The sequence below is a fragment of the Podarcis pityusensis genome (genome assembly GCF_964106645.2).
Source record: "Podarcis pityusensis genome assembly, chromosome: 16".
Taxonomy (NCBI): domain Eukaryota; kingdom Metazoa; phylum Chordata; class Lepidosauria; order Squamata; family Lacertidae; genus Podarcis; species Podarcis pityusensis.
The window spans coordinates 2943243-2968872 of record NC_138041.1 but is presented as its reverse complement, the minus strand read 5'-3'; the positions used below and the strand labels follow the sequence as shown (position 1 = coordinate 2968872).

Sequence of the window (25630 nt, the reverse complement as noted above, 5' to 3'; positions counted from 1 at the left end):
ACTCCCTGGAAAAGACCCTGATGTTGGGAAAGATGGAGGGCGCAAGGAGAAGGGGACGACAGAGGACGAGATGGTGGGACAGTGTTCTCGAAGCTACGAACATGAGTTTGACCAAACTGTGGGAGGCAGTGGAAGACAGGAGTGCCTGGCGTGCTCTGGTCCAGGGGGTCATGAAGAGGCAGACACGACTAAACAACTAAACAATAACAACAACAACAAGTGTTGCATTTATTCAACTCAGGTCTGCAAGATTCCCCATCCCTAAAGAGAATATACATCTCTGCCTAGAGACCATTTGTGGGTTACAAACCCCTCCGTGTCACAATTTTAATGCAAGGGTTATAGTTTTAGGATTTGCAGCTAATGGGTTGGGTAGACCCATTGGAACGAATGGGCCCAGCTTAGGCATATCCATTCATTCTCAGGTTAACCTACCTTGCAAGATCGTTGTGAGAATTAAAGGAGTAGCAAACGAGGCCTTTTAAGAGCAATCAACCCATTGTTTTTGCAGTCCGGGTTAAGGAAGGCTCTCTCTGCCCATCCTTCAAACATGTTACAGAGGTCCCAAAGGGACACATCTAATCCATCGCTCGATTGCTAATTACTCCTGCTTGCGGGACGAGCCAAAGAGTATTTAAAAACTATATTTTTCAGTACTGACATTTAAACTAGGAGCTGACAAGCAGTTAAGCTGGCTGGGGGCTGGCGGGAGTTTCAGTCGAAAACATCTTTATTATTTCCATCATCGTCACCGTTGAAAATAATAAAGATGTTTTGGACTGAAACGCTCATCAGCTCCCCCAGCCAGCTAACTGCCCAATTCGTTGTTAATTACTACTACTTAATAACAGTAGTTCTATAGGATGGCAAGCAACTCAAGTTCTGCTCAAAACAGGCCCATGGAAATTAATTAATTGACCGTACATCTAAAGCACTATGACGCTGCTTTAAGAACAGTCTTGGCTTCCCCCAAAGAATTCTGGGAGATGTAGTTTGTTAAGGGCACTGAGAGGCAGTAGGCGATTCCCCCCATTCCCCACTTGGGGCTGCTGTTTCCTGAATTCCCTGTGAAGAGGAAATAGCTGTTAAACCACTCTGAGAATTACAGTTCTGTGAGCTCTCCTAGCAACTCTCACCAGCACTCCTAACAAACTACATTTCCCAGAATTCCTTGGGAGACACCACGGCTGTTTAAAGTGGTATCAAAGCGCTTTAAATGTAGGGTAGGCATAGGCAAACTCGGCCCTCCAGATGTTTTTGGACTACAACTCCCATCATCCCTTGCTAGCAGGACCAGTGGTCAGGGATGATGGGAACTGTAGTCTCAAAACATCTGGAGGGCTAGATTTGCCTATGCCTGATGTAGGCTGTGAATATGGCCTGTCTTAGGCCCTTTCATTTCACTCCCTGTCTAATGATAGGCCCTGTCTTGTCCATTGATTTTAAACCATTCCGGGGAACCAGAAACCGTTATTCAACTTCAATGGGTCTACTCTAGGTAGGGCTGACGTTGGACCCGTAGAGGTGGTAAGAAATAATGGGAAAGAGGGAAGCTAAAACTTGACATCAGAAAGGGAAATAGTGGAAGGGGAAGAAAGAAAGAAAGAAAGAAAGAAAGAAAGAAAGAAAGAAAGAAAGAAAGAAAGAAATCTCAGAAAGAATATGCATTAATTTCAATACAAGAGGAGAAGTCCTTGCCAAAAGCAGCTCCCATTCGAAAACTGAACAGAGGGGAGGGGTGAAGCTGATAAAAACTGGTGAAAAATTAGCATTTATTTCAGCTGCAAGCCAAATTTCAAGAGAGGGATTGGCTCTGAGGGGTGGTGTCAGATATGAACTCATCAATGTGCATGTTTTTTTTTTTTTGGAACAAACCACCCCATTTCCATTAGCATTCACAGCGTATTTTATTTTATTTTTTTAAATCTTGGCCCTTTCCTTCCGATTCAACCCAACACAGGACCGTATCCCGTTTTTACCGGGGCAAAGGGTTCCGTGCTGTGTATTCATTCCCGACGCCGTTCCCTCAGATGTGGATGATTCCAGAAAGGATCGCATCAGGAAATTGCTGATACCACCTCCCCCCACCCACCCCCCAACCGCCAGTCATTTATGCTATCGAAATCACGAGTGGAGGGGGACAGGAAAGAAAGAAAGAAAGAAAGAAAGAAAGAAAGAAAGAAAGAAAGAAAGAAAGAGGGAGCAGGTGCTTTGTAACGATGGCAACGGAAGAATATACTCCATGGTAACCACCCACTCATCTCCAATTTACCCATTGGGTTGCCATGGGAACATGCGCTGACATCATAACTTATCTCTATAAACAATGACCTGGAGACTTTGGCAAAGGAAAAGGAGAGAATAGAAGGGGGTGGGAAGGAAAGGTGTGTGTTTTTTTGGGTTGGGGGGGGGAGAGGAAGGAAATGTTCATAACAAAAGGTGTACCGGCAAGGTATTTGCAGAAGATGATGCGTGTGCGTGGGTCGGTTTGTTTGTGTTTCACAAAAATCGGGAGAGATCAGCTCGCAAAAACAAATTTGCTCCTAAGCCTCCGCTCCACCCCGCCAACCCCCCCATTTGGTTTTTATCCGCGCTGATACGCCACGCAAGTTTTGATCGGGCAAAGCCAGCTTCCACCCGCCAGTCCTGTTGTGTGTGCAGATGACACGGTGTGGCAGAAGTGTGGGCCCTATAGGAGAATCCCCAGCCCCATGGGAGACGCTGTTCCACAGCCCTGGGTTGTTCCACAGCCCTCGCTTTACTGGCCGAGGGAGCCGGCGTACAGCTTCCGGGTCATGTGGCCAGCAGGACTAAGCCGCTTCTGGCGAACCAGCACGGAAACGCAGTTTACCTTCCTGCCGGAGCAGTACCTATTTATCTACTTGGACTTTGACGTGCTTTTGAACTGCTAGGTGGGCAGGAGCTGGGACTGAACAACGGGAGCTCACCCTGTCGCGGGGATTCGAACTGCTGACCTTCTGATCAGCAAGTCCTAAACTCTGTGATTTAACCCACGTTTGACTGCGATCTACTCCCAGTATAAAAAAACTGGCAGTGATCTATCTACCCCTTGGAATGAAGCTATTGTTCTTCCCTTGAAAGGAAAAAAATCAAGCAGCTAGCCCTCATGGTTTTGAATAAGTTAGGTGCCTACTCAGGGCCAGATTAAGCGATCTTGCATAGTGCTCCAAAACATGTGTTTTAGAGCATTGTGTAAAAAAAATCAAAAAAAAACTTTTTGGGGGGCGGGGGCCACAATCATATCTGAAGATATGTTACATCCATGCACCCGTGGAAATTTCCTCTTTGAAATACTACTTATTTTTATAATTAATGTCTGAAAGTATGTACCGTATTTTTCGCTCTATAGGACGCACTTTCCTCCCTCCAAAAATGAAGGGGGAAAGTGTGTGGGTTCTATGGAGTGAATGCAGGCTTTCGCTGAAGCCTGGAGAGCGAGAGGGGTCGGTGCGCACCGACTCCTCTCGCGTTCCAGGCTTCAGGAAGCTATCAGCAAGCCTGCGGAGCCCGGCGGGAGTTCCCGCCGGGCTCCCAAGGCTTATGGAAAGCAGCCTGCTGTCCCCGAAGCCAAAACAGCGAGACGGGGCGCTGCGTAGCCCTCCGTCTCGCTGTTCCAGCTTCGGGATGGCTGCGCAAAGCCTCCGCAGGGTGGTGGGGTTCCTTCACCCCACCGCCCTGCGGAGGCTACAAAGGATGTCCCCAAAGCCTCAAGCCTTTGGAGTGCAGCTGTGCTCCAAAGGCTTCAGGGATCTTTGAGGCTGGCAGTGGGGGAAAGCAGCGCTTCCCCCATCGCCAGCCCCACAAGCTTGGGGGGCAGCGGCAAGGCTTTGCCATGTTCCCCGACCTGCTCTTGAACGCACCTTGAACGCACCTTGTTTTTGAGGGGGAGAACAAGAAAAAAAGTCCCCCCCATTCTTCCCCTCCTATGGTCTGGTGCATCCTATAGAGCGAAAAATACGGTAGTACAGCTGTGTCACAAAAAGTACCAAACCAGTTTACAGCTATAAAACAACCCCCCCCCCCCATAAATTAGAAACCCTAAAAAAGAACTTTAAAACATACAACATTTCGGAATGGTGTATTCTTGACAGCCGGCGTTGGCCTAGTCAGAAAGGTTTTCAAGCAGGTTTCAAAGTGAGCACTGAAGGTTCCTGCAAGTCCTGAATTCTGGTTCCTGGACAGGGCAGACTCCAGATTTATTGAGCCAAACCCACATAGAAGGGAAGAAAATGAAAGTCCGTCGTCGTCCCCCCACAGTTGTCTCCGCTGCTTGGAGACCCCCCCTCCTGCCGGTGCCTCCGTGGGGGAGATTAAGGCGCAGATTACCCACATGGAGACACAGGTTTAATTTTCTTTGGCCATCTGTAGCTGTCATGCGACACGTTCCCTTTCTAGCAAGACGTGTGCATTATTCCACCCTTTATTCCCAGAAGCAAAACAGAGGGAGATTTGGGGCAGGTGGATGGGTGGGAAGGAAGGAATCTGCTAGTAAGAGACACACTAACTTTCCATTTATATTAATTTTGTTTATGGAGTTCCTTGTTCGCTTTTCTTCAACAGCCACGCTAGCAGTTTTCCCGATTTATTGGCATTTTTGTTTCAGTCTTTTTATTTTCCAACTAATTTCCTCATTAGGAACCTGTAGCACTCCTGATGCTATTGGACAGCAACTTTCACATCCCCTGGCCAGCATGTCCAATGGTCAAGGAGGTGGAGCCTGTTGAGATCCAAAGGGACACCACTTCTCTGCCACGGGTGTAAATCCTTCCTTGGGCATAAAGTTCCGTCCCCCAAGAAAATAAGTAGGACTTTATTCTGAGGTTCTCTCCCCCCCCCCCGGACCTGTCCAAAAGTGTAACAAACAAATAAATCCGAAGGCAAAATGTTCCTGAGCATGTACAGATGGCACTGGGCTGGGCTGTTGGAAAAGTAGAGACATCACCTCGCCAACAAAGGTCCGTATAGTTAAAGCTATGGTTTTCCCAGTAGTGATGTATGGAAGTGAGAGCTGGACCATAAAGAAGGCTGATCACCGAAGAATGGATGCTTTTGAATTCTGGTGCTGGAGGAGACTCTTGAGAGTCCCATGGACTGCAAGAAGATCAAACCTCTCCATTCGGAAGGAAATCAGCCCTGAGTGCTCACTGGAAGGACAGATCCTGTAGCTGAGGCTCCAAGACTTTGGCCACCTCCTGAGAAGAGAAGACTCCCTGGAAAAGACCCTGATGTTGGGAAAGATGGAGGGCGCAAGGAGAAGGGGACGACAGAGGACGAGATGGTTGGACAGTGTTCTCAAAGCTATGAACATGAGTTTGACCAAACTGCAGGAGGCAGTGGAAGACAGGAGTGCCTGGTGTGCTCTGGTCCAGGGGGTCACGAAGAGGCGGACACGACTCAACGACTAAACAACAACAACAACAATGGAACAACATTGGAACAGCAAATGGCCCATATGGTCCAGCCTCCTGCGAACCAGATGCCTGGTGGGGGAGAACTTGCAAGTGGGACCCGAGTGTGAGAGCATCCTCCCCTTCCAGGAAATTGTACTGGGAAGCAGCTCAAACTGTGGAACTCACTGCTGCAGTAGGCCATTGATGGCCATCCACTCATATCCCACCTTTCTCTCCCGAGGAGTAAATAGTTCACTCCCTTCCTCGGTTAATCCCTACAGCGAGGTAGGTTAAGACTTGCAGGCATAGGCAAACTCAGCCCTCCAGATGTTTTGGGACTACAACTCCCATCATCCCTGACCACTGGTCCTGTTAGCTAGGGATGATGGGAGTTGTAGTCCCAAAACAGCTGGAGGGCCGAGTTTGCCTATGCCTGGTTAAGGGGCTATGACCGACTCTACGGTCATGCAGTGAGCTTCCTGACTGACTGAGGATTTGAACCCGGACCTCCCAGATCCTAGTACAACACTCTAACTGCTACGCCACATGGGCTTCCTAGAGTACTTCTGCTGTGGGGCAGCTATATAAATTAAGGAGGTCAATAAATACAGGGGAAGCACTTAGAGAAGCTTCTGAAATATTTCCCTAGAAACTTTGAATTTATTTTGGATTGTTTTATTTGTTGTGTTGTAAACCACTTTGAGATTTTTTTTCCCTTTGCAATATATAGCAGCATAGAAATAATAATAATAATAATAATAATAATAATAATAATAATAATAATGTTTTAAAAGAGGATTAGACAAATGCACTGAGGATAAGGCTATTAGCAGCTATTAGGCACAATGGCTCCACAGTGCCCGACCAGATGCCTTTGGGAAATGTGGAAACAGGATCGGAGCCCAAAAGCACCTCAACTTCCTGCCTGCCAACTTCGAAATTCACACTTCACCAGATTTTGCAATCCAAAGATCTCCAGCCGGGCAATGTGTTCAAGAATTCATATAATAGGACAAAATGTGCACCAAAGCACACACATGGCTGAAAAGAACATGGGAAAATGTATTGCATTGGAGGAGGGGATGACTATGCAAAAAATGCATGTCTTGGGCAAAGTTGCATAACACCCCCCCCCAAATGTGTGCATTAGAATAAGTTCGCACGGAACTGCGGGTGAATTCTCACAAGGAGCTATGATTCGCAAACTGATGTGGAAACCGGGAGAAGTGAAGGCGAAGTTGGAGAAGTGAGAAACGGAGAGAATCCGACGTCGAAAGATCCACCCGTTCCCAGCTATAATATACATATAATGCAAATAAACAGGGCTGCTTCTTGCTCCAGAGAAATCCCAAATGATTAGCTGGAGGGATTGTGGGGTTGGAACACTTCCCCAAAGGAGAAAGGCAGACACATTTGGGACCTTGCTTAGCGATCCTTGGGATCACCACATGAAAGGATCTCAGAAATAAGAGAGGGCTGTGTGGAGGCCTAGAGGTCTGCTGCCGGTCAGAGTCTGGCACTGCAAGTCCAGACGGCCGGGACTAAGGGCAGCCTCACAGATATTTGAATTATTTCTTCCTGGACCTTCCTCTGCCGTCCCCCTTAAAGAATAACAAACGTCACAGTTCCCATTTTTTTCCACGGAGGCTCCAAATCGATCCGGCTGGGACTTTAAGCTCTGGGATCGCTTGATCCCTGGATATTTTCAGTGCGGTGACCTGTCACCTCTCTCCCTCTCCAGAGCCATTTACCTCGAATGGCGTATTGCCCTCCCTCGGCCACCGATACTAAACAAACAGCAGGCTGCTCATCCCCCACCAACGCAGCCCGCGGTAATGCTCTGGCCATGCACAGCATTCTGGGATCTAAGGAGATTTGGGATTGGGCTGGATAATCCCTGGATTTAGGCCTGGCGGAGCCGAGGCAAAGCGTGTTGCATTGGGGGCAGGGAGGAGCCCGAGAAGCCGGCTTAGAGCAGTTGGCACCCAGATAAATGCCTTCTGATCTCAGGCGAGAGTGCCGTGCCCTTCCTTCGGAGCGAAGAGACGGGAAACGAGAGCGAAAATCTCACTTGCCACCTTCTTGTGCAGGGAGTGAGGCCTTGTGCAAGGAGCGCCGTTCGAGGTGAATCGGGGCCAACGAGGGCTGAGCCCAGGCCTTGACAAGGGGCACAATTTCTTTTTCTTTCTTTTTTTTAGCATAAAATGGTCCTGGTTTCAATGGTCCTCAGGGGCGCTGGGGGTTAAACCACAGAGCCTAGAGTAGCGATCAGGTGGGATTGCTAAGAGGAATTATAAGAAATATAGAGTAAGCCATCTGTGTCAGCAATGAAAGCATTGCGTTGACTGGGTTTAAACTATTTTGATACTAGGACTTGCCGATCGGAAGGCCAGCAGTTCGAATCCCCATGACTGGGTGAGCTCCCGTTGCTCGGTCCCTGCTCCTGCCAACCTAGCAGTTTGAAAGCACGTCAAAGTGCAAGTAGATAAATAGGTACCGCTCCGGCGGGAAGGGAAACGGCGTTTCCGTGCGCCGCTCTGGTTCGCCAGAAGCGGCTTAGTCATGCTGGCCACATGACCCAGAAGCTGTACGCCGGCTCCCTCGGCCAATAAAGCGAGATGAGCGCCGCAACCCCAGAGTCGGCCACGACTGGACCTAATGGTCAGGGGTCCCTTTACCTTTTATTGTTTTAATGAGTTAATTTGGTTGTGATAGTCATGCTAGTTGTTTCAACCTTCAAAAAGTGGAAAGTTGGAAAGGAGAGGTTGTGGCCTGCTTCTTGGGAGAAAAGCAATGGCAAACCTAGACAGCATCCTAAAAAGCAGAGACATCACCTGGCCGACAAAGGTCCTTATTGTTAAAGCTCTGGTTTTCCCAGTAGTGATGTATGGAAGTGAGAGCTGGACCATAAAGAAGGCTGATCGCCAGAGAATGGATGCTTTTGAATTCTGGTGCTGGAGGAGACTCTTGAGAGTCCCATGGACTGCAAGAAGATCCAACCTCTCCATTCTGAAGAAAATCAGCCCTGAGTGCTCACTGGAAGGACAGATCCTGAAGCTGAGGCTCCAAGACTTTGGCCACCTCATGAGAAGAGAATACTCCCTGGAAAAGAGCCACCCGTTCGAGGTGAATCAGGGCCAACGAGGGCTAAGCCCACGCCTTGACAAGGGAGACAATTTCATCCACCATGTCAAAACCAAATTTCACCCCAAGTGACATTTCAAAGCCGGTTTGGTGGTTCCTAATGAGGAGGTCCAATCAAGAGCTTCTGAGGGCAACAGAAAGGTTTTCGCTAATAATAATAATAATAATAATAATAATAATAATAATAATAATAATTTATTTGTACCCCAGCCACTCTGGGCCGCTTCCAACAGAACACTAAAATGCAATAACCTATTAAACATTAAAAGCTTCCCTAAACAGGGCTGCCTTCAGATGTCTTCTAAAGGTTTGGTAGTTGTTTTTCTCTCTGACATCTGGTGGGAGGGCGTTCCACAGGGCAGGTGCCACCACCGAGAAGGCCCTCTGTCTGGTTCCCTGTAACCTCACTTCTTGCAGGGAAGGAACCGCCAGAAGGCCCTCGGAGCTGGACCTCAGTGTCTGGGCAGAACGATGGGGGTGGAGACGCTCCTTCAGGTATACTGGGCCGAGGCCGTTTAGGGCTTTCAAGGTCAGAACCAACACTTTGAACTGTGCTTGGAAACGTACTTCTAAACATACTTCAGAAATCTTCCAACGTTCAGCTCGGATGCCTGCGAGTTGCAAGAGCGAGAGACAAGCAGAAAACCCCTCTCCCCACTCTGCGGGGAGAAGCTGCAGCCCCCAGAATTCTCCCCTCCCGCAAAACTGCTGACCCCAAAGAGGCCTGAGTGGGGTGGAGAGATATGGGGTGGGGAAGCAGAGCTCTTGCCTTCTCTGCCCGGTTCCTAAGGAAAACAGACGCGGATATCAACCCAGACGCAAAACCCTCCTGGGACGTGGATGCCATTCCCACAAGGCAGAAGGCAGACGCATCGCCACTGCTTCTCCCGGCAGACCCTCCTGCCATTGTTAGCTCAGCCACCCACAACTTGGCGCACCTGCCCCCCTTTTCCATCCCCCCTCTCCACCCCCCCTTCTTCCCTGCCATGAGCCGCCCGGACCGTGTTTACCTGGCAACGGTGCTTTCTCGAGCCGCCGGTTTCCTAGCAACCGAGCAGCCAGGTGACGCCGCCGTACCAGGAGCAAAGTGGGAGATATTTATAACAGATGTTTCCAGATAAGTCCCTGAACAAAAGGGAGGACCGGGAGGGAGATGGAAAGCAAGGAAGCCAGACCTGGGTGCCAGATATATATATATTTCTGCAGTTCCACAGAAATAAATAATTCCCCCCCTCTGTTAAATTCTGCCACCAGTTATCATTTGCATGGCTTTCATCCTGAAATCAACGTACTGTGAGCAGTACTGTGACAGACTCTTATCAGTTTCTATCCATTTGTCACCCCCCCCATCTGAAGTTTGCTTCACCACCTTTCCGCCTCATTTGGCGCTGCTTCTTTTAATTTAAAAAGTCAGCATTTTTTTCTCTCCTCACATGCCCTTTTCCAAATGCAGTTTTGCTTAACGTATACATTTCCTTTTTTGCAGGCGGTCTCCCTTCACATAGAGCGTCGTCATAATTCTTCACTTGCAGCTGCATTTCTGTGCACGCTCCCTGCTAACAATATTCATATTTTTTGTGTGTGTGTGTGTGTATGGGAGAACTGCATCACAATCCGGAAAAGCGCAAATTTCACAGGGTTTCGGTTCTCGCCTTCTCTAAAGAAGTGTATTAAAATGCAAGGAGAGTCCTGCTAAATGTGGCCAGTGACCCATCTAGTCCAGCACTCACAGGGGCCAGCCAGGGGCCCCAGTGGGCACCCTGAGCAGGACCCGAGTGCGAAAACAGCACTCTCCCCTCCTGTGGTTTCCACCAAGGGGTATTCAGAAGCATCGCTGCCTCCGACCGTGGAGGGGAGGGGGCCGCAGCCATCGTTGGAGAAACAAAAAGTTAGGAAGAGCTGTTGCCAAACTCTTGCTTTTGGGCTTCCCAGAGGCATTTGATTGGCCAACTATGGGGAAGAGGAAACTGGACTAGATGAAGATTTCTGGTCTGAGCCAGAAGGCTTCTTTGGTGAAAGGGGTGCCTGGGGGCTGCTTTGCCCTCTTAGCCAATCCTCCAGGGAGTGGGAGGTGGGGTGGAGTGGGTGCATTCCAGTGGAGGGCACATGGCCAAGATAAATATGGGCGTGGCCACCTACATGAGCACAATTCAAAGTGTTGGTGCTGACCTTTAAAGCCCTAAACGGCCTTGGTCCAGTATGCCTGAAGGAGCGTCTCCACCCCCATCATTCTGCCCGGACACTGAGGTCCAGCGCCAAGGGCCTTCTGGCGGTTCCCTCATTGTGAGAAGTGAGGTTACAGGGAACCAGACAGAGGACCTTCTCGGTGGTGGCGCCCTGCCTGTGGAACGCCCTCTCTTCAGATGTGAAGGAAACAAGCAGCTATCCTATCTTTAAAAGACATCTGAAGGCAGCCCTGTTTAGGGAAGTTTTTAATGTCCGATGCTGTATTGTTTTTAATACAGTGGTACCTCGGGCTACATACGCTTTGGGTTACGGACTCCACTAACCCAGAAATAAGGGACGCGGGTGGTGCTGTGGGTAAAACCTCAGCGCCTAGGACTTGCCGATCGCATGGTCGGCGGTTCGAATCCCCGCGGTGGGGTGAGCTCCCGTCTTTCGGTCCCAGCTCCTGCCCACCTAGCAGTTCGAAAGCACCCTTAAGTGCAAGTAGATAAATAGGTACCGCTTTATAGCGGGAAGGTAAACGGCGTTTCCGTGTGCTGCTCTGGTGCCGGTTCGCCAGAGCAGCTTCATCACGCCGGCCACGTGACCCGGAAGTGTCTGCGGACAGCGCTGGCTCCCGGCCTCTAGAGTGAGATGAGCGCACAACCCTAGAGTCTGTCAAGACTGGCCCGTACGGGCAGGGGTACCTTTACCTTTACCTAACCCAGAAATAGTACCTCGGGTTAAGAACTTTGCTTCAGGATGAGAATAGAAATTGCGCGGTGGCAGCGGGAGGCCCCATTAGCTAAAGTGGTGCTTCAGGTTAAGAACAGTTTCAGGTTAAGAACAGACCTCCGGAACGAACTAAGTACTTAACCAGAGGTACCACTGTATTCAGTTGGAAGCCGCCCAGAGTGGCTGGGGAAACCCAGCCAGATGGGCAGGGTATGTATGTATGTATGTATAAATAAATAAATAAAATTATTATTATTATTATTATTATTATTATTATTACTACACAAACAAACCTGTGGGGCAGATGGAGAGGCTCTGGTGCCTGCTTGTGACCTGTGGGTCAGCAGTCTCTCCGCTCCAGTGGAAGGGCCGGTGTACAGCTAGCCAACGCTATGCCCTCCAATTGTTGTTGGACTACAACTCCCATCATCCCTGACCACCGGTCAAATCAGGTGGTGCTGATGGAAGCTCGGAGTCCAGCAATGACTTGAGGGCACCACATGGACTAGAAAACCTGCTGCGTTGAAAGCTTACAAACTGAAGCCTCTACCACGTTCCGCACCGTCCCTGTGGAATCCCAATATACAGACATTTAGGGTGTAATAAAACTGTCAGTTTCAAGTTTCTGTTTCTCACTTTCCCTATCTTTAAATCTGGCTCTTCCCATTTCTGCAGCGATTTGCACTGAAGAAAATCTTCATGAAAACTCTCCAGAGCTTTAGTGCGGTTTCCTCCCAATAAACACATTTTTGAAGGGTGCTCTGACTAACACACACCGTTCTATGAGCCATTTCCCCACATGTAACACATTTTTTATAATACATTCAATATTTTCACCGACACACCCTTTTTTATAATAGATGCATTTTTGTGTAAAAGCTGCTTGGCTGGAGAATGGCGTTGTAAAATCTGCCCTTTTAAATGTGTTGAGGGAAGGGGCAGGGATTTTTGGTTTTGTCCTGTTCTTATTTTTATTACGAATTTTGTGCTTTTCTCTTGTAATTTTATGTTGTGAGCTGCCCTGAGATGAAGGGCGGTATGTAAACTAATAATAATAATAATAATAATAATAATAATAATAATAATAATAGATTTTGAAGGATGGTTCTTCATTGTTTCACAAAGTGCGAACGTGATAAACTCATCACAGGATAGGAACCAAAGATAATTTCCTTCAGCAGCTCTCACACACCTTAGAAAGGAATATAAGCTCTTTTTATATGCAATAACAGCAGCAAGAATATTACTGGCCCAAAAATGCAAATAAGAAGAATTACCGACGATTGAAGAATGGAGGATGAAGTTAATGGACTATGCAGAATTAGATAAACTAACAGGAAGGATTCAAAACCAGCGGGACCATAAATTCACAGAAGACTGGAGTAAATTTACGGACTATTTGAAATGTATTTGTGAAGATCAGACGACGTTTATAGGTTTGCAAGAGGTTTTGTGAGGAGTATGATTGGAAGTTATGAATTCTGGTGCTGGAGGAGACTCTGGAGAGTCCCATGGACTGCAAGAAGATCCAACCTCTCCATTCTGAAGGAAATCAGCCCTGAGTGCTCACTGGAAGGACAGATCCTGAAGCTGAGGCTCCAAGACTTTGGCCACCTCATGAGAAGAGAAGACTCCCTGGAAAAGACCCTGATGTTGGGAAAGATGGAGGGCGCAAGGAGAAGGGGGTGACAGAGGACAAGATGGTGGGACAGTGTTCTCGAAGCTAGTAAAATGAGTCTGACCAAACTGCGGGAGGCAGTGGAAGACAGGAGTGCCTGGCGTGCTCTGGTCCAGGGGGTCATGAAGAGTTGGACACGACTAAACGACTAAACAACAACAATGATTGGAAGTATTGCAAAAATGGAGAAGGGGAAGGATGATTTGTTAAGAGATGTAAAGGCAAGATAAACTTAAGAAATGCATAAGAAGTGGTTAAAACGGAGGTGCTGATGGAAGTCTAAAATGATGGTATAAGTGATACATTTTGTGGTACATTTTATAATTTATATGTTAAAATCAATAATTATTTTTTTTTTAAAAAGCAGCTCTCTCACACCTGTAACCGTAGCTGAAAGGATGGGCACAGGTGAAACGCAAGAGACAGGTGACTGCGATGGTCAGGGCCTCAGGCCCCGCCAGAACAAAGGTAGCAACTGTAGCTCCTATTCAGACATCAGGCGAAGCACCTGCCCTTTGAACGTGTTGCTGTTTTACCTCCTCCTTTGCTAAGCAGGTGCTAGGAAACCAGGTGGAAGGGAGATAGGTGGAAAAGCAAGTGTTCGTCTCCCGTCCCTCCCCCCAAATAAATAAGGCAAGCTGTGCAGAGGCAGATCTGGAACCCACAAATGCATGAAACACCTGCTGTTTCGCCAACGCGTAAAGAACAAAAGGCTGCGAAAGAGAAAAGCCCGCTGGTACGAGTTCAGGCCTGAAGACTGTGAGGCAGCAAGGGTATCCTTGCGCATGTGCAGAGTGCCTTCCCTGCATTAGTGAAAATGGTATACAAAATGCAATTGCTATATTAATTTTATTAATAGAGTTCCTTTGTTCACTTTCTTCAGCTGCCGTTTTCCTGATTTATTGGCACGCTCAAAATATTTTTGTTTCATTCTTTTTATTTTCCAGCTGATTCCCTCATTAATTATCATAGAATATTGAGTTTGTTGTGTTCTGGTTGCCTGTTTAACTGACTCCTTATTTGCTTTCTTTGACAATTGTTTCTATTTTTCTGCAATCTCTTCTAAAATCTCTTTTTTTCCTTTTTCCTTTCTTTTTAAATGAATTCTGTTGTTACGTTAAGTTATTGTTATGTTGAAATTGTTAATAAAAATTTATAAAAAACAAAACAAAATGCAATTGCTAAATAATAATAATAATAAAAATAAAAATTCTGTACGTAAGGGCAAAATTGCGTCAAAAAATGTACAGAGGTACCTCGGTTTAAGAGCAGTCCGGTTTAAGAACGATTTGGTTTACAAACTCCGCAAAACCGGAAGTAGTGTCCCGGTTTGAGAACTTTGCCTCGGTTTAAGAACGGTTTTGGTTTAAAAACGGTCTTCTGGAATGGATTAAGTTCGTAAACCGAGGTACCACTGCATACCTTAGGAGACCTGACAAAAAAAATTGAGGAGTTGTTCCAAAAAACGACAGAAATGTAGCAAACCGGACGAAAGACTGGAAAAAGGAGAAAAGGGAATCAGGAGGACTGGAATCTTATTGGGTCTTTGGGAAGGGGCCGTAACTCTGCGATGCATGCAGATGGTCCTGGGTTCGAATCTCGCCATCTCTAGGGAGAGCTGACAATAATGCCCCCTGCCTGAAACCCTGGAGAGCTGCTGCCAGTCTGGGCAGACAATACTGAACTAGATGGACCAATGTTCTGACTCCATATAAGGCAGCTACCTACGTTCCTGTTTAAAGCTGTCCTTTCCTCAGAACCATGAGGACTGGAATCTTAACTTTATTTTTAAGGGAAGGGGGGTAACTCAGAGGATAGAGAACCTGCTGTCCACTGCCTGAAAACCTGGACAGCTGCTGCCAGCCAGTGTAGATAATACTAAACTATACAGTGAAAGTTAGCTTGCTATAGTCGGCTCAGAACCACATTTCTCCTTCCGAACTTCCCATATCCAATGAGCAAAACTGGGGGGGAAACGAGGTGGTCTGTGGGGAGGAGCAGACATTTCTGACCAGCACACTGTCCCCCACCAGACTCCCCAAAAATAAAAATAAAAATCACTAGCAACAACAAGCATTTTACTGAAGGAAGAACTCTGGAAAGTGAAAGCAGGTGGTGGGTGGCGGCTGGAGGGGGCAGAAGGAGGGTAAAAAATAAATATTTTTTGCCCCACAGACAAAGAGAAACATCTGCTCTGCAGACCCACAAGGGAAACAAGGAAGGGAAGGGGATATTTAGGTTTCCCACCATTTTAATTCTGCTGTTGCGCATTTGGCCATGGATGGGGGGAAGAAGAGGAGGAGGATGGAGAAGGGGCTATTTTGGGGGGGGGCAACAAAATGAAAGGGAGATCCTTAAGGATTGTTGTTGTTGTTTAGTCGTTTAGTCGTGTCCGCCTCTTCGTGACCCCCTGGACCAGAGCACGCCAGGCACTCCTGTCTTCCACTGCCTCCCGCAGTTTGGCCAAACTCATGCTGGTAGCTTCGAGAACACTGTCCCACCATCTCGTCCTCTGTTGTCCCTTCTCCTTGCGCCCTCCATCTTTCCCAACATCAAGGTCTTTTCCAGGGAGTCTTCTCTTCTCATGAGGTGGCCAAAGTCTTGGAGCCTCAGCTTCAGGATCTGTCCTTCCAGTGAGCACTCAGGGCTATTTCCTTCCGAATGGAGAGGTTTGATCTTCTTGCAGTCCATGGGACTCTCAAGAGTCTCCTCCAGCACCAGAATTCAAAAGCATCCATTCTTTGGCGATCAGCCTTCTTTATGGTCCAGCTCTCACTTCCACACATCACTACATCCTTAAGGATACTGGGGTTTTTTGTTTTCCTTTTTTTTTTTTTTTGGAAGGGGTGTTTCTCTGATTAAGGTGATGGATGGGGGAGATATTGGAGCCAGTTTGCACATGAATTCACACTTTTCGAAACAATGCGTGAACCGAAATGCAGCCGTCGCCTTGGAAATTTGCGCTTCTCTGAATTTTGCAATGCTGTTGTCCAGTCGTGTATGAATAACATCTATGCATCCGTAGGGTTAAAGTGTGAAAACAATGTATCAAAATGCATCTTAGAATCACGGAACTGTTGGTTTGGGACCCCAGGGGTCATCTAGTCCAACCTGCTGCAATGCAGGAATATCAGCTAAAGCAGCCATGAGCCGGGTTTTTGAACCAGGAAGGGTGGGGTATAAATAAAAATTTATTATTACTATTATTTATTATTGTCCTGTCACTTGAGGTGTGGCAATATACACACCAAGAGACAGAAATCTGGGCCTCTCCCGCTAAACGCCCTTGCAAACGCCCCTGTTTGCAAGGTCTGGTAGCGCGCTCCTAGGATCTGCACTGAGCCAAGTTGGCTTCCTGCTGGTTGCTAACTTTTCCCTCAGCCTGGCTCCCCCCTCAGACCCTGTGTTCCCACAAAACAATCAGCCACACAATCCTCAGGCCTGCGTCTATGAGGGGAGATTGCTTTGCAAAAATTGTGTACAGTGCAAAATATGGTCTGAAGCTCAACATCAAAAAAACAAAGATCATGGCCACTGGGCCCATCACCTCCTGGCAAATAGATGGTGAAAGCAGTCACGAAATTAAAAGACGCCTGCTTCTTGGGAGAAAAGCAATGACAAACCTAGACAGCATCTTAAAAAGCAGAGACATCACCTTGCCAACAAAGGCCCGTATAGTTAAAGCTATGGTTTCCCCAGTAGTGATGTATGGAAGTGAGAGCTGGACCATAAAGAAGACTGGTTGCTGAAGAACTGATATTTTTGAATTCTGGTGCTGGAGGAGACTCTGGAGAGTCCCATGGACTGCAAGAAGATCAAACTGATCCATTCTGAAGGAAATCAGCCCTGAGTGCTCATTGGAAGGACAGATCCTGAAGCTGAGGCTCCAAGACTTTGGCCACCTCATGAGAAGAGAAGACTCCCTGGAAAAGACCCTGATGTTGGGAAAGATGGAGGGCGCAAGGAGAAGGGGACGACAGAGGACGAGATGGTGGGACAGTGTTCTCGAAGCTACAAACATGAGGGAGGCAGTGGAAGACAGGAGGGCCTGGCATGCTCTGGTCCAGGGGGTCACAAAGAGTCAGACAAGACTAAACGACTAAACAACAACAACAAGGGGAGATCGCAGACAAAAGCTAGGCGTATTAGGAGAAATTTGCATTCAAATGCAGTTGAATGTTCATGAGGGCTTCTAAAGAAAATCATAAACTGGCAGTGGAAATTTGGACAACTGAACTTAACCCTGGGAAAGTGAGAGAAAATGAACTTGACCAATTTGCCCATTCCTAGCACTTCCATTTGCCGAAATCCTTGCTTTTTCTAAAAAATTAAAAATGACCCATTACTGATTATTAATGTTTTATCAGGTGTGTTTGATGAGGCTTCACTGGCTAACTGCTTTCATTTTCAGTCTCCTTGGTTATTTGGGCTTTTTAAAATAATAATGGGGAAAACGTCCAACGACCCAATATCTTGATGAGTTTTATTATTCTTAGCTGCCTCGGGGGATGTACAGAACAGCAGGGTAAACATCTTTTCCTAAGGAATAAGAATCACTGTTTATTATTTATAAAGGTGCCTAAAGTCACTAGGTGCTGCCAAGAAATTAAACATAAAACAGGGTCCTGTCTGCAGGTTTGCAATCTAAGGGGAAGCGTCACAGCCCAGTGACAAAGCACCTGTTTTTCATGTAGGTCTTGGGTTCAAGTCCCTGGCAGCTCCATGTAGAGATGGGAATGTCCTCAGCCAAAAACCCTGGAGAGCTGTTGCCAGTCAGTGTAGACAATATTGAACTTGATGGACCAATGGCCTGATGCATTTTAAGGCAGCTTCCTAGGTTCCTGTGATTAAAATCCCACCCTTCCTCTCCTCTGCCCCGAGATCTCTGCAAATTCTGCCCAGACGAACCTTTCCTGGCATCTGAAATTTTGCTGGACATAGGCAAAGATTATCCTGTTTACTGACTTCTGACGCCACGTGTGTTTGCCAGTTTGAGCCTTGGACCTCTGGAACCAGGCTCCACAAAAAGGCACTGGCAGTTCAGACTAATGCATGTACAAGGTAATATGCAACTAACTAACTTTATAACTTAAACCACAACCAAACAAAGGCAGGATTTCTAAGGAGCGCGTTCCCGCAGAACTTCTCCTTGCCTAAGCAAAGAGGTCTGTGTGAGAGAGAGTGAGGGAAAGAGAGAGGGTTTGAGTTGTCTTTCGAGGGAGACAACTGAGCCTGAATGCAGGGGCGAAATCTCAGGAGAGTCCATTCCCCAACTGGCTCCACACAGAGAGAAACGGCCATGTGGTTATTGCAAGAGAAAGACAGACAGACAGACAGAAAGAGAGTGACCAGGAAGGTAGGTGTGTGTGTGTGCATAGGGGATGGACGGCAAGGTGAATCGGCAAACAGCACAAACAACTTACCCCAGGTAGCGTCTTCTGCTCGTGGAGAGCACTTTGGGCCTTGAGAGCTGACTCGCGGGCGCAGTAGGTCAGGAAGGCGCATCCTGGAAGAAAAAGATTTGGGAATGTAATCTTCAGACTGTGGCATTTGTTCCGGAAAGAGGTAGCAGCTGCCACCAGCTTTAAAAGGGGATTACAGTGGTACCTTGGGTTACAGATGCCTCAGCTTACAGACGCTTCAGGTTACAGACTCTGCTAACCCAGAAATAGTACCTCGGGTTAAGAACTTTGGTTCAGGATGAGAACAGAAATCGCGCGGCGGGAGCGGGAGGCCCCATTAGCTAAAGTGGTACCTCAGGTTAAGAACAGTTTCAGGTTAAGAACGGACCTCCGGAACGAATTAAGTTCTTAACCCGAGGTACCACTGTAGACAAATTGTTGGAGGAGGAGAAGTCTGCCATGGGCTACTCCTAGCCCACGATGGCTCGGTGATTGTCAGAAGCAGCTTGCCTCTTGAATCCTAGTAAAGGTAAAGGTAAAGGGACCCCTGACCATGAGGTCCAGTCGCGGATGACTCTGGGGTTGTGGCGCTCATCTCGCTTTATTGGCCAAGGGAGCCGGCGTACAGCTTCCAGGTCATGTGGCCAGCATGACTAAGCCGCTTCTGGCGAACCAGAGCAGCGCATGGAAACACCGTTTACCTTCCCGCTGGAGCGGTACCTATTTATCTACTTGCACTTTGACCTGCTTTCGAACTGCTAGGTTGGCAGGAGCAGGGACTGAGCAACGGGAGCTCACTCCATCGTGGGGATTCGAACCACCAACCTTCTGATTGGCAGGTCCTAGGCTCTGTGGTTTAATGCACAGCGCCACCCGCGAATCCTACTCGCTAGTAAACCAGGGAGGGGAAGGAGAGGTGCCGCGCTGAAGCCCTGTTCGGAGGCTTCCTATCGAGGCATCTAAATGGCCCCTGTAAGAAGAGGACATTGGGTCTAGATGGGTCCCATTTGGACTGATTCACCCGCAGGGCTCTTCTTATTTACTAATGTTATCAAAGGCCTGCGGTGGGTGCTAGGCATCGCACGCACACCAATAATAATAATAGTAATAATAATAATAATAATAATAATAATAAATAATTTTATTTATACCCTGCCCTCCCCAGCCAGAGCTGGACTCGGGGTGGCTAACACCAGTAAAATTACAGTAAAAACATAATAGGGGGGGAAACAATTTAAAATACAGGTTAAAATGCAATTTAAAATGCAGCCTCGTTTTAAAAGTAGCCCATAGATCAAAACCACAAGGGTAGGGAAACATAAGGGTCAGACTGAGTCCAAACCAAAGGCCAGGCAGAACAGCTCTGTCTTGCAGGCCCTGCGGAAAGATATCAAGTCCCGCAGGGCCCTGGTCTCTTCTTCAGAGCGTTCCACCAAGTCGGGGCCAGTACTGAAAAGGCCCTGGCCCTAGTTGAGACCAATCTAACCACCTTGCGACCTGGGACCTCCAAAGTGTTGTCGTTTGTGGACCTTAAGGTCCTCCGTGGGGCGTACCAGGAGAGGCGGTCCCGTAGGTATGAGGGTCCTAGGCCGTGTAGGGCTTTAAAGGTCAAAAGCAGCACCTTTAACCTGACCCTGTACTCCACCGTATCTGTCTTTATGCATATGTAAGAATCCCAGAATCTCAGAAGTGGAGGTTGGCACAACCAGTCAGCGAGCTACAAAATCTAATGATCCATCCATCTATCTAATTTATATATGGCCCGTCGGCTGAAGATCTCAGGGCGGTTCACAAGATAAAAATGCAAGATAAACGCACATATAAATAGTTAAAACAAAGACCATTAGGAATGCTGGCCACGGGGAGTTGGAGTCCAGCAAAATTTGGGAGGGTCTCGCATTGTCCTCCGTGCCGCACAGCTACTGTCTCCCGACTTCCCCTCCAATGCTCCGATGCCTCACTTTGCTGCCATTGCAAACTCCACAGTCACACGTTGTTTACTTCTTTTTATTGCTTTTAATTTAATTTTTATTGCAGCAATAAAGTATCAAAACCAGCAACACCATACAATTCTCTGAAAAATCACCTTATGCAGCGTTGCACAATATATAAACAGGTGCGACATTGTGTTTTATAGTTTTCAATCGTTTGCAAACTCCCGTTTCTCAACAAACCTATGCAGTGAGTGTCTTCCTTTGACTCTTATGTCCAGAACAAGATGAGACAGCAAAGCTCCTGTCCAAAGATGTTCGCGCCAGTTACGTCCTGAAGGCGGCCACTGCAAAAAGGCATTGCAATCTTCTGCCATCCTCTGACAGTTTCAATGGCAGAGTGTCAAACTATCACCTGGGGCACCAGGGTTGAAATTCTCACTCAGCCATGAAGGTCACCGGGTGACCCTGGGCCAGATCCTGCCTTTCTCAGCCTGACCTGCCTCATAGACTTGTTGTGAGGTGGAAAGAGGGGTGGGGAGAGCTGTGTGCTCCACCTCAAGCTCTTCGAAGGAAAGGCGGGGTACAAAAGTAACATGACTTGGGTCTAGGTTACCTGGAAAAATGATCTCCCCAAACAAACCTGCCCAGGTGCTAAGATCCTTGGGTGAGCACCTTCTCTTGATCCCATCAGTATTCAAGGCATGGGTGGTGGTCACAGAAGAGAGAGAGAGAGAGAGAGAGAGAGAGAGAGAGAGAGAGAGAAAGTCGTTTCTGTGACTTCTCCCAGGTTGTGGAATTCCCTCCCCAAAGGTGTCAGACTGTCTCCCTCTTTGTTATTTTTCCGCCTGCTGGCTAAAACCTTCCTGTCCAGACAGGCCTTTGGAAATTAGGCTGCTGTCAGGTCAAACTGGATTTTAATTGCTGGTTCTAAAAACGTTTTAACTACAGTCATAGGTAAAGGGACCCCTGACCATTAGGTCCAGTCATGACCGATTCTGGGCTTGTGCGCTCATCTCGCTCTATAGGTCGAGGGAGCCAGCGTTTGTCCACAGACAGCTTCCGGGTCATGTGGCCAGCATGACTAAGCTGCTTCTGGAGAACCAGAGCAGTGCACGGAAAGGCCGTTTACCTTCCCGCCGGAGCGGTACCTATTTATCTACTTGCACTTCATGCTTTTGAACTGCTAGGTTGGCAGGAGCAGGGACCGAGCAACGGGAGCTCACCCCGTCGTAGGGATTCAAACCGCCAACCTTCTGATCGGCAAGTCCTAGGCTCTGTGGTTTAACCCACAGCGCCAGCCGCGTCCCTTAAACTACAGTCATACCTCGGGTTAAATATGCTTCAGGTTGAGTGTTTTCAGGTTACGCTCTGCGGTGACCCAGAAGTAACGGAATGCGTTACTTCCAAGTTTCGGCACTTGCGCATGCACAGATGCTCAAAATGACGTCACGCGCATGCACGGAAACGGCAAATTGTGACCTGTGCCTGCGCAGACATGGGTTACGTTCACTTCAGGATGTGAATGGGGCTCCAGAACAGATCCCATTCGCATCCAGAGGTACCACTGTATTGTTTTTAACCCGTTTGTTTATATTTTTGAACCATGCTTTCCAAACGTCGTAAGCTGCCTTGAATCCCAGCTCAAGAGAAAGGTAGGATCCAAACTCATTAAGCAAGCAAGCAAGCAAACCATATCATTTATATACCCAAGCTTTTAACTCTCAAAGGGACGCACCTTTCCCACCCCACGCCCAGGACAGTTCAAAATGTTCCAATCAAAGAAATGGAAAATGCATTTTAGCAGGCAATAACTTAAAAAAAGGAAAAAAACCATGAAAGGATTTTAAAACCAGGCTGAAAGCTGACATTGTGCCTGCTCTAAGTCCTGTTCAACATCTCAGAGAAGAAAACGGGGACATTTTGAAAACGCCCCCATTGTGGCAGCGAGCAACACTGCCATGGTTCTTATTATTATTGCACACTGCCGAAGCCTTTGCTTCCTCTCTCTGCTATAGTCATTTGTAGGGCAACAGCTTATCCTCTGCCAATTTAAAAGAGCAAAGGAGGTATTCTTTCTTGGGGGGGGGGAGGATTAGAAGTAAAACCTACGGGGAACCAGATTTGTATCCCATACAGTGCGGCTGGAATGCGCTCAGACTAGAGGCAGTGAGGGCCACCAAACGGGATGGCTTTTGAAAGAGGAGAGACATCACCTTGCCAACAAAGGTCCATATAGTAAAAGCTCTGGTTTTCCCAGTAGTGATGTATGGAAGTGAGAGCTGGACCATAAAGAAGGCTGATCGCTGAAGAATGGATGCTTTTGAATTCTGGTGCTGGAGGAGACTCTTGAGAGTCCCATAGACTGTAAGAAGATCAAACCTCTCCATTCTGAAGGAAATCAGCCCTGAGTGCTCACTGGAAGGACAGATCCTGAAGCTGAGGCTCCAAGACTTTGGCCACCTCAGGAGAAGAGAAGACTCCCTGGAAAAGACCCTGATGTTGGGAAAGATGGAGGGCACAAGGAGAAGGGGACGACAGAGGACGAGATGGTGGGACAGTGTTGTCGAAGCTACAAACATGAGGGAGGCAGTGGAAGACAGGAGGGCCTGGCGTGCTCTGGTCCAGGGGGTCACGAAGAGTCGGACACGACTAAACGAGTAAACAACAACAACAACAACAGGCAGATTCACGAGGCCATTGTGGCTTCTTGCTATGGTGGCCACATCCCGCCTCTACTTTCAGATGCATTGGGTCCTGCTTGTAGATCTCCCTTTGAGGCATCTGGTTAGCCACTGAGAATATAAGAGGAGCCCACAGGACAAGCCCAGTGGTCCATCTAGTCCAGCATTCTGTTCTCACAGTGGCCAACCAGATGCCCCAATGGGAAGCCTGTGTAATAAATGAAAATCTGCCCTTATTCCCTTATGAGGGACACAAGAGCCCTTATAGAGTCCTTTGCAGGTTCTCCATCGGTTGGAGAAAAGACCAGAGGCGAACCAGAGAATATTGAGAAGCAAAGCAGCTCGTAAGCCTGATCTTTATTGAACTATTGCAACAGGTGCTCCCCTCACATGCAGGAGAAGGAGGACCCAGAACATAGGTGTGCCTGCCCTTATATAGACATTTTAAATTGCCCACCTTGGAGTCCAAGACTACCCCCAGACACATCATACCTACATCATAGAAAGGGCGGTCTACAGCAGAAATCTGAGTGCGTTGTTTATCTCCTGTCTGGCAGGTCACCTGATAATGCTCACTTGACTGGATACCCTGGGGAGCCTGGCCAGTCTTTTGTAATGATAACTACTTAGTTCCTGAGCCAGGTCACAGGCTCACCCTATTCAAACACAGACATACCCTTAAGACAGGATTTGTGAAGGAAAAAACAATGGGGAGGCTATTCCATTTTCCTTGACCTTGCAGAGAAATCATTTGGTCAGTTTGGGAGTCAAAATGGTTTCAGGGCTGTTTTCCTGTGCTGCTTCAGACATGTGGTTTATATATTTATGTATGCTTTTGCTTGGTACATTTACAGTGGTACCTCAGGTTAAGAACTTAATTCGTTTCGGAGGTCCGTGCTTAACCTGAAACTGTTCTTAACCTGAAGCACTATTTCTGGGTTAGCGGAGTCTGTAACCTGAAGTGTATGTAACCTGAAGTGTATGTAACCTGAGGTACCACTGTACAAACATTTATTATATATATAAGAAATTAATTTTTTTATTTCAACTGCAAGCAGAATTCGAACTCGAGAGCATCCCCACGCATGTGGTTTACAGCAGCTGGGTTTTCAGATACATCGATGCCTCACAACTGTGGGGCCAGAGTACAGCCATTATCATTTTTATTATTTATTGAATTTGTATATCACCCTATACCCATAGATCTCAGGGCAGTTCACAACATAAAATCACTATATTTATATAAAAAACCTACACAAAATACTAATGAAAACCAAAACAACCTAATAATCCCCGCCTTCCACAACAAACTTTAAAAGGGCATCGGATGTCAATCAGCAAAAAGCCTGGTCAAAGAGGAACATTTTTGCCAGTTTCTAGTAGCCACTGATAAAGCCGCAATCGCCCCATTTCTAGATCAGCTTGCAATCGGATTTTGTAAAAGTTCTCCTGAAAATTCATCTGTGTTTTAAGACAAATTTCTCCCAATGGACACATTATTCTTTTTTTTTTTACTTACAATTTTGCAAAAGGTGCCGATCTGCCTCAATTATGAGCGGCACTTAGAAGGGAGGCTGTGTGGCCCTCGGAAGGCCACTCAGAATGGAATGTGGCCTCTGAGAAGGAAGAGGTTTCCCACCTCTGGGATACGAATGCTGGGACCCACACTGTAAAAAGAATTTGGGGCCGCTAGATAATGGGGTGGAAATTCAAGTCACCCCACCTCGCTTGCTGTCTCCCAACTCGAAATCTTTCCTTCTTTTTTTAAAATCATTTTTATTAAGTTTCCCATTTTAACAATCCAATCAAATCACATTTAATGTTCCAAATTGTACAAACTCCAAATCTTTCGATTCCAACTTAATAGATTCTTTTAAATAAAAGCACACACCCCAAAACGATATGATTTCTCACCTGGGCGCCCGATCGTCTTAACATCTTTCCAGCAGCCCGAAAGAAAAAAGCTAAAAATATATCTGTTGATGAAGCGCGTGAGACGGAAAGGCAGGAAGTTCCCTGAAGATATTCTCACAGGAGAATTTTCCACATGGATTGAACACTCAGCGTCGCCGCCCAAAGCGCAGAACACGTTTTGAAACCACAGGAATCGGGGCCACCGTGAAGTTGGAAATTCATCCAAACTGAGGGAGGGTGGGTCGGATATATAAAGGGACCCCGAGGGTCATCTAGTCCAACCCCTGGAATGGAGGAATCTTTTGCCCAACGTGGGAATCGAACCCACGAACCTGAGATTGAGCATCTCACGCTCAACCGACTGAGCTATCCTAGGCTTACCTGCCTGCTCTATTTCTCACAACCCATCTATGGGGTGACTCTGCTTGCCAGTTTCCTCCTCCTCACTTTTGGTGTTGCCCCTTGCAGAATTTAGCACAGGGGGAAGGATAGGGAGAAAACTGGAATGAGTTGGCTCCGCCTCTCCTTGGTTTTGGCTCTGCCTACTGTGAAGTTCTCTGCCTTG

The 25630-nt window shown here is 47.3% G+C and overlaps 1 protein-coding gene across 3 annotated transcripts in view; it reads right to left on the bottom strand.

Annotated features, from left to right (window-relative positions):
* The window catches only part of CELF3 (CUGBP Elav-like family member 3), an 86495-nt gene that overhangs the window by 35566 nt on the left and 25299 nt on the right, over positions 1-25630 (bottom strand). For all 3 annotated transcript variants that reach the window (XR_013980566.1, XM_080986056.1, XM_080986057.1), the window contains exon 2: positions 18558-18640. Coding sequence is in view for 2 of the 3 variants with exons in the window: in XM_080986056.1 (XP_080842182.1) it covers positions 18558-18640 (83 nt within the window). In the remaining variant the exon portion in view is untranslated. The remainder of the gene's footprint in view (positions 1-18557; positions 18641-25630) is intronic.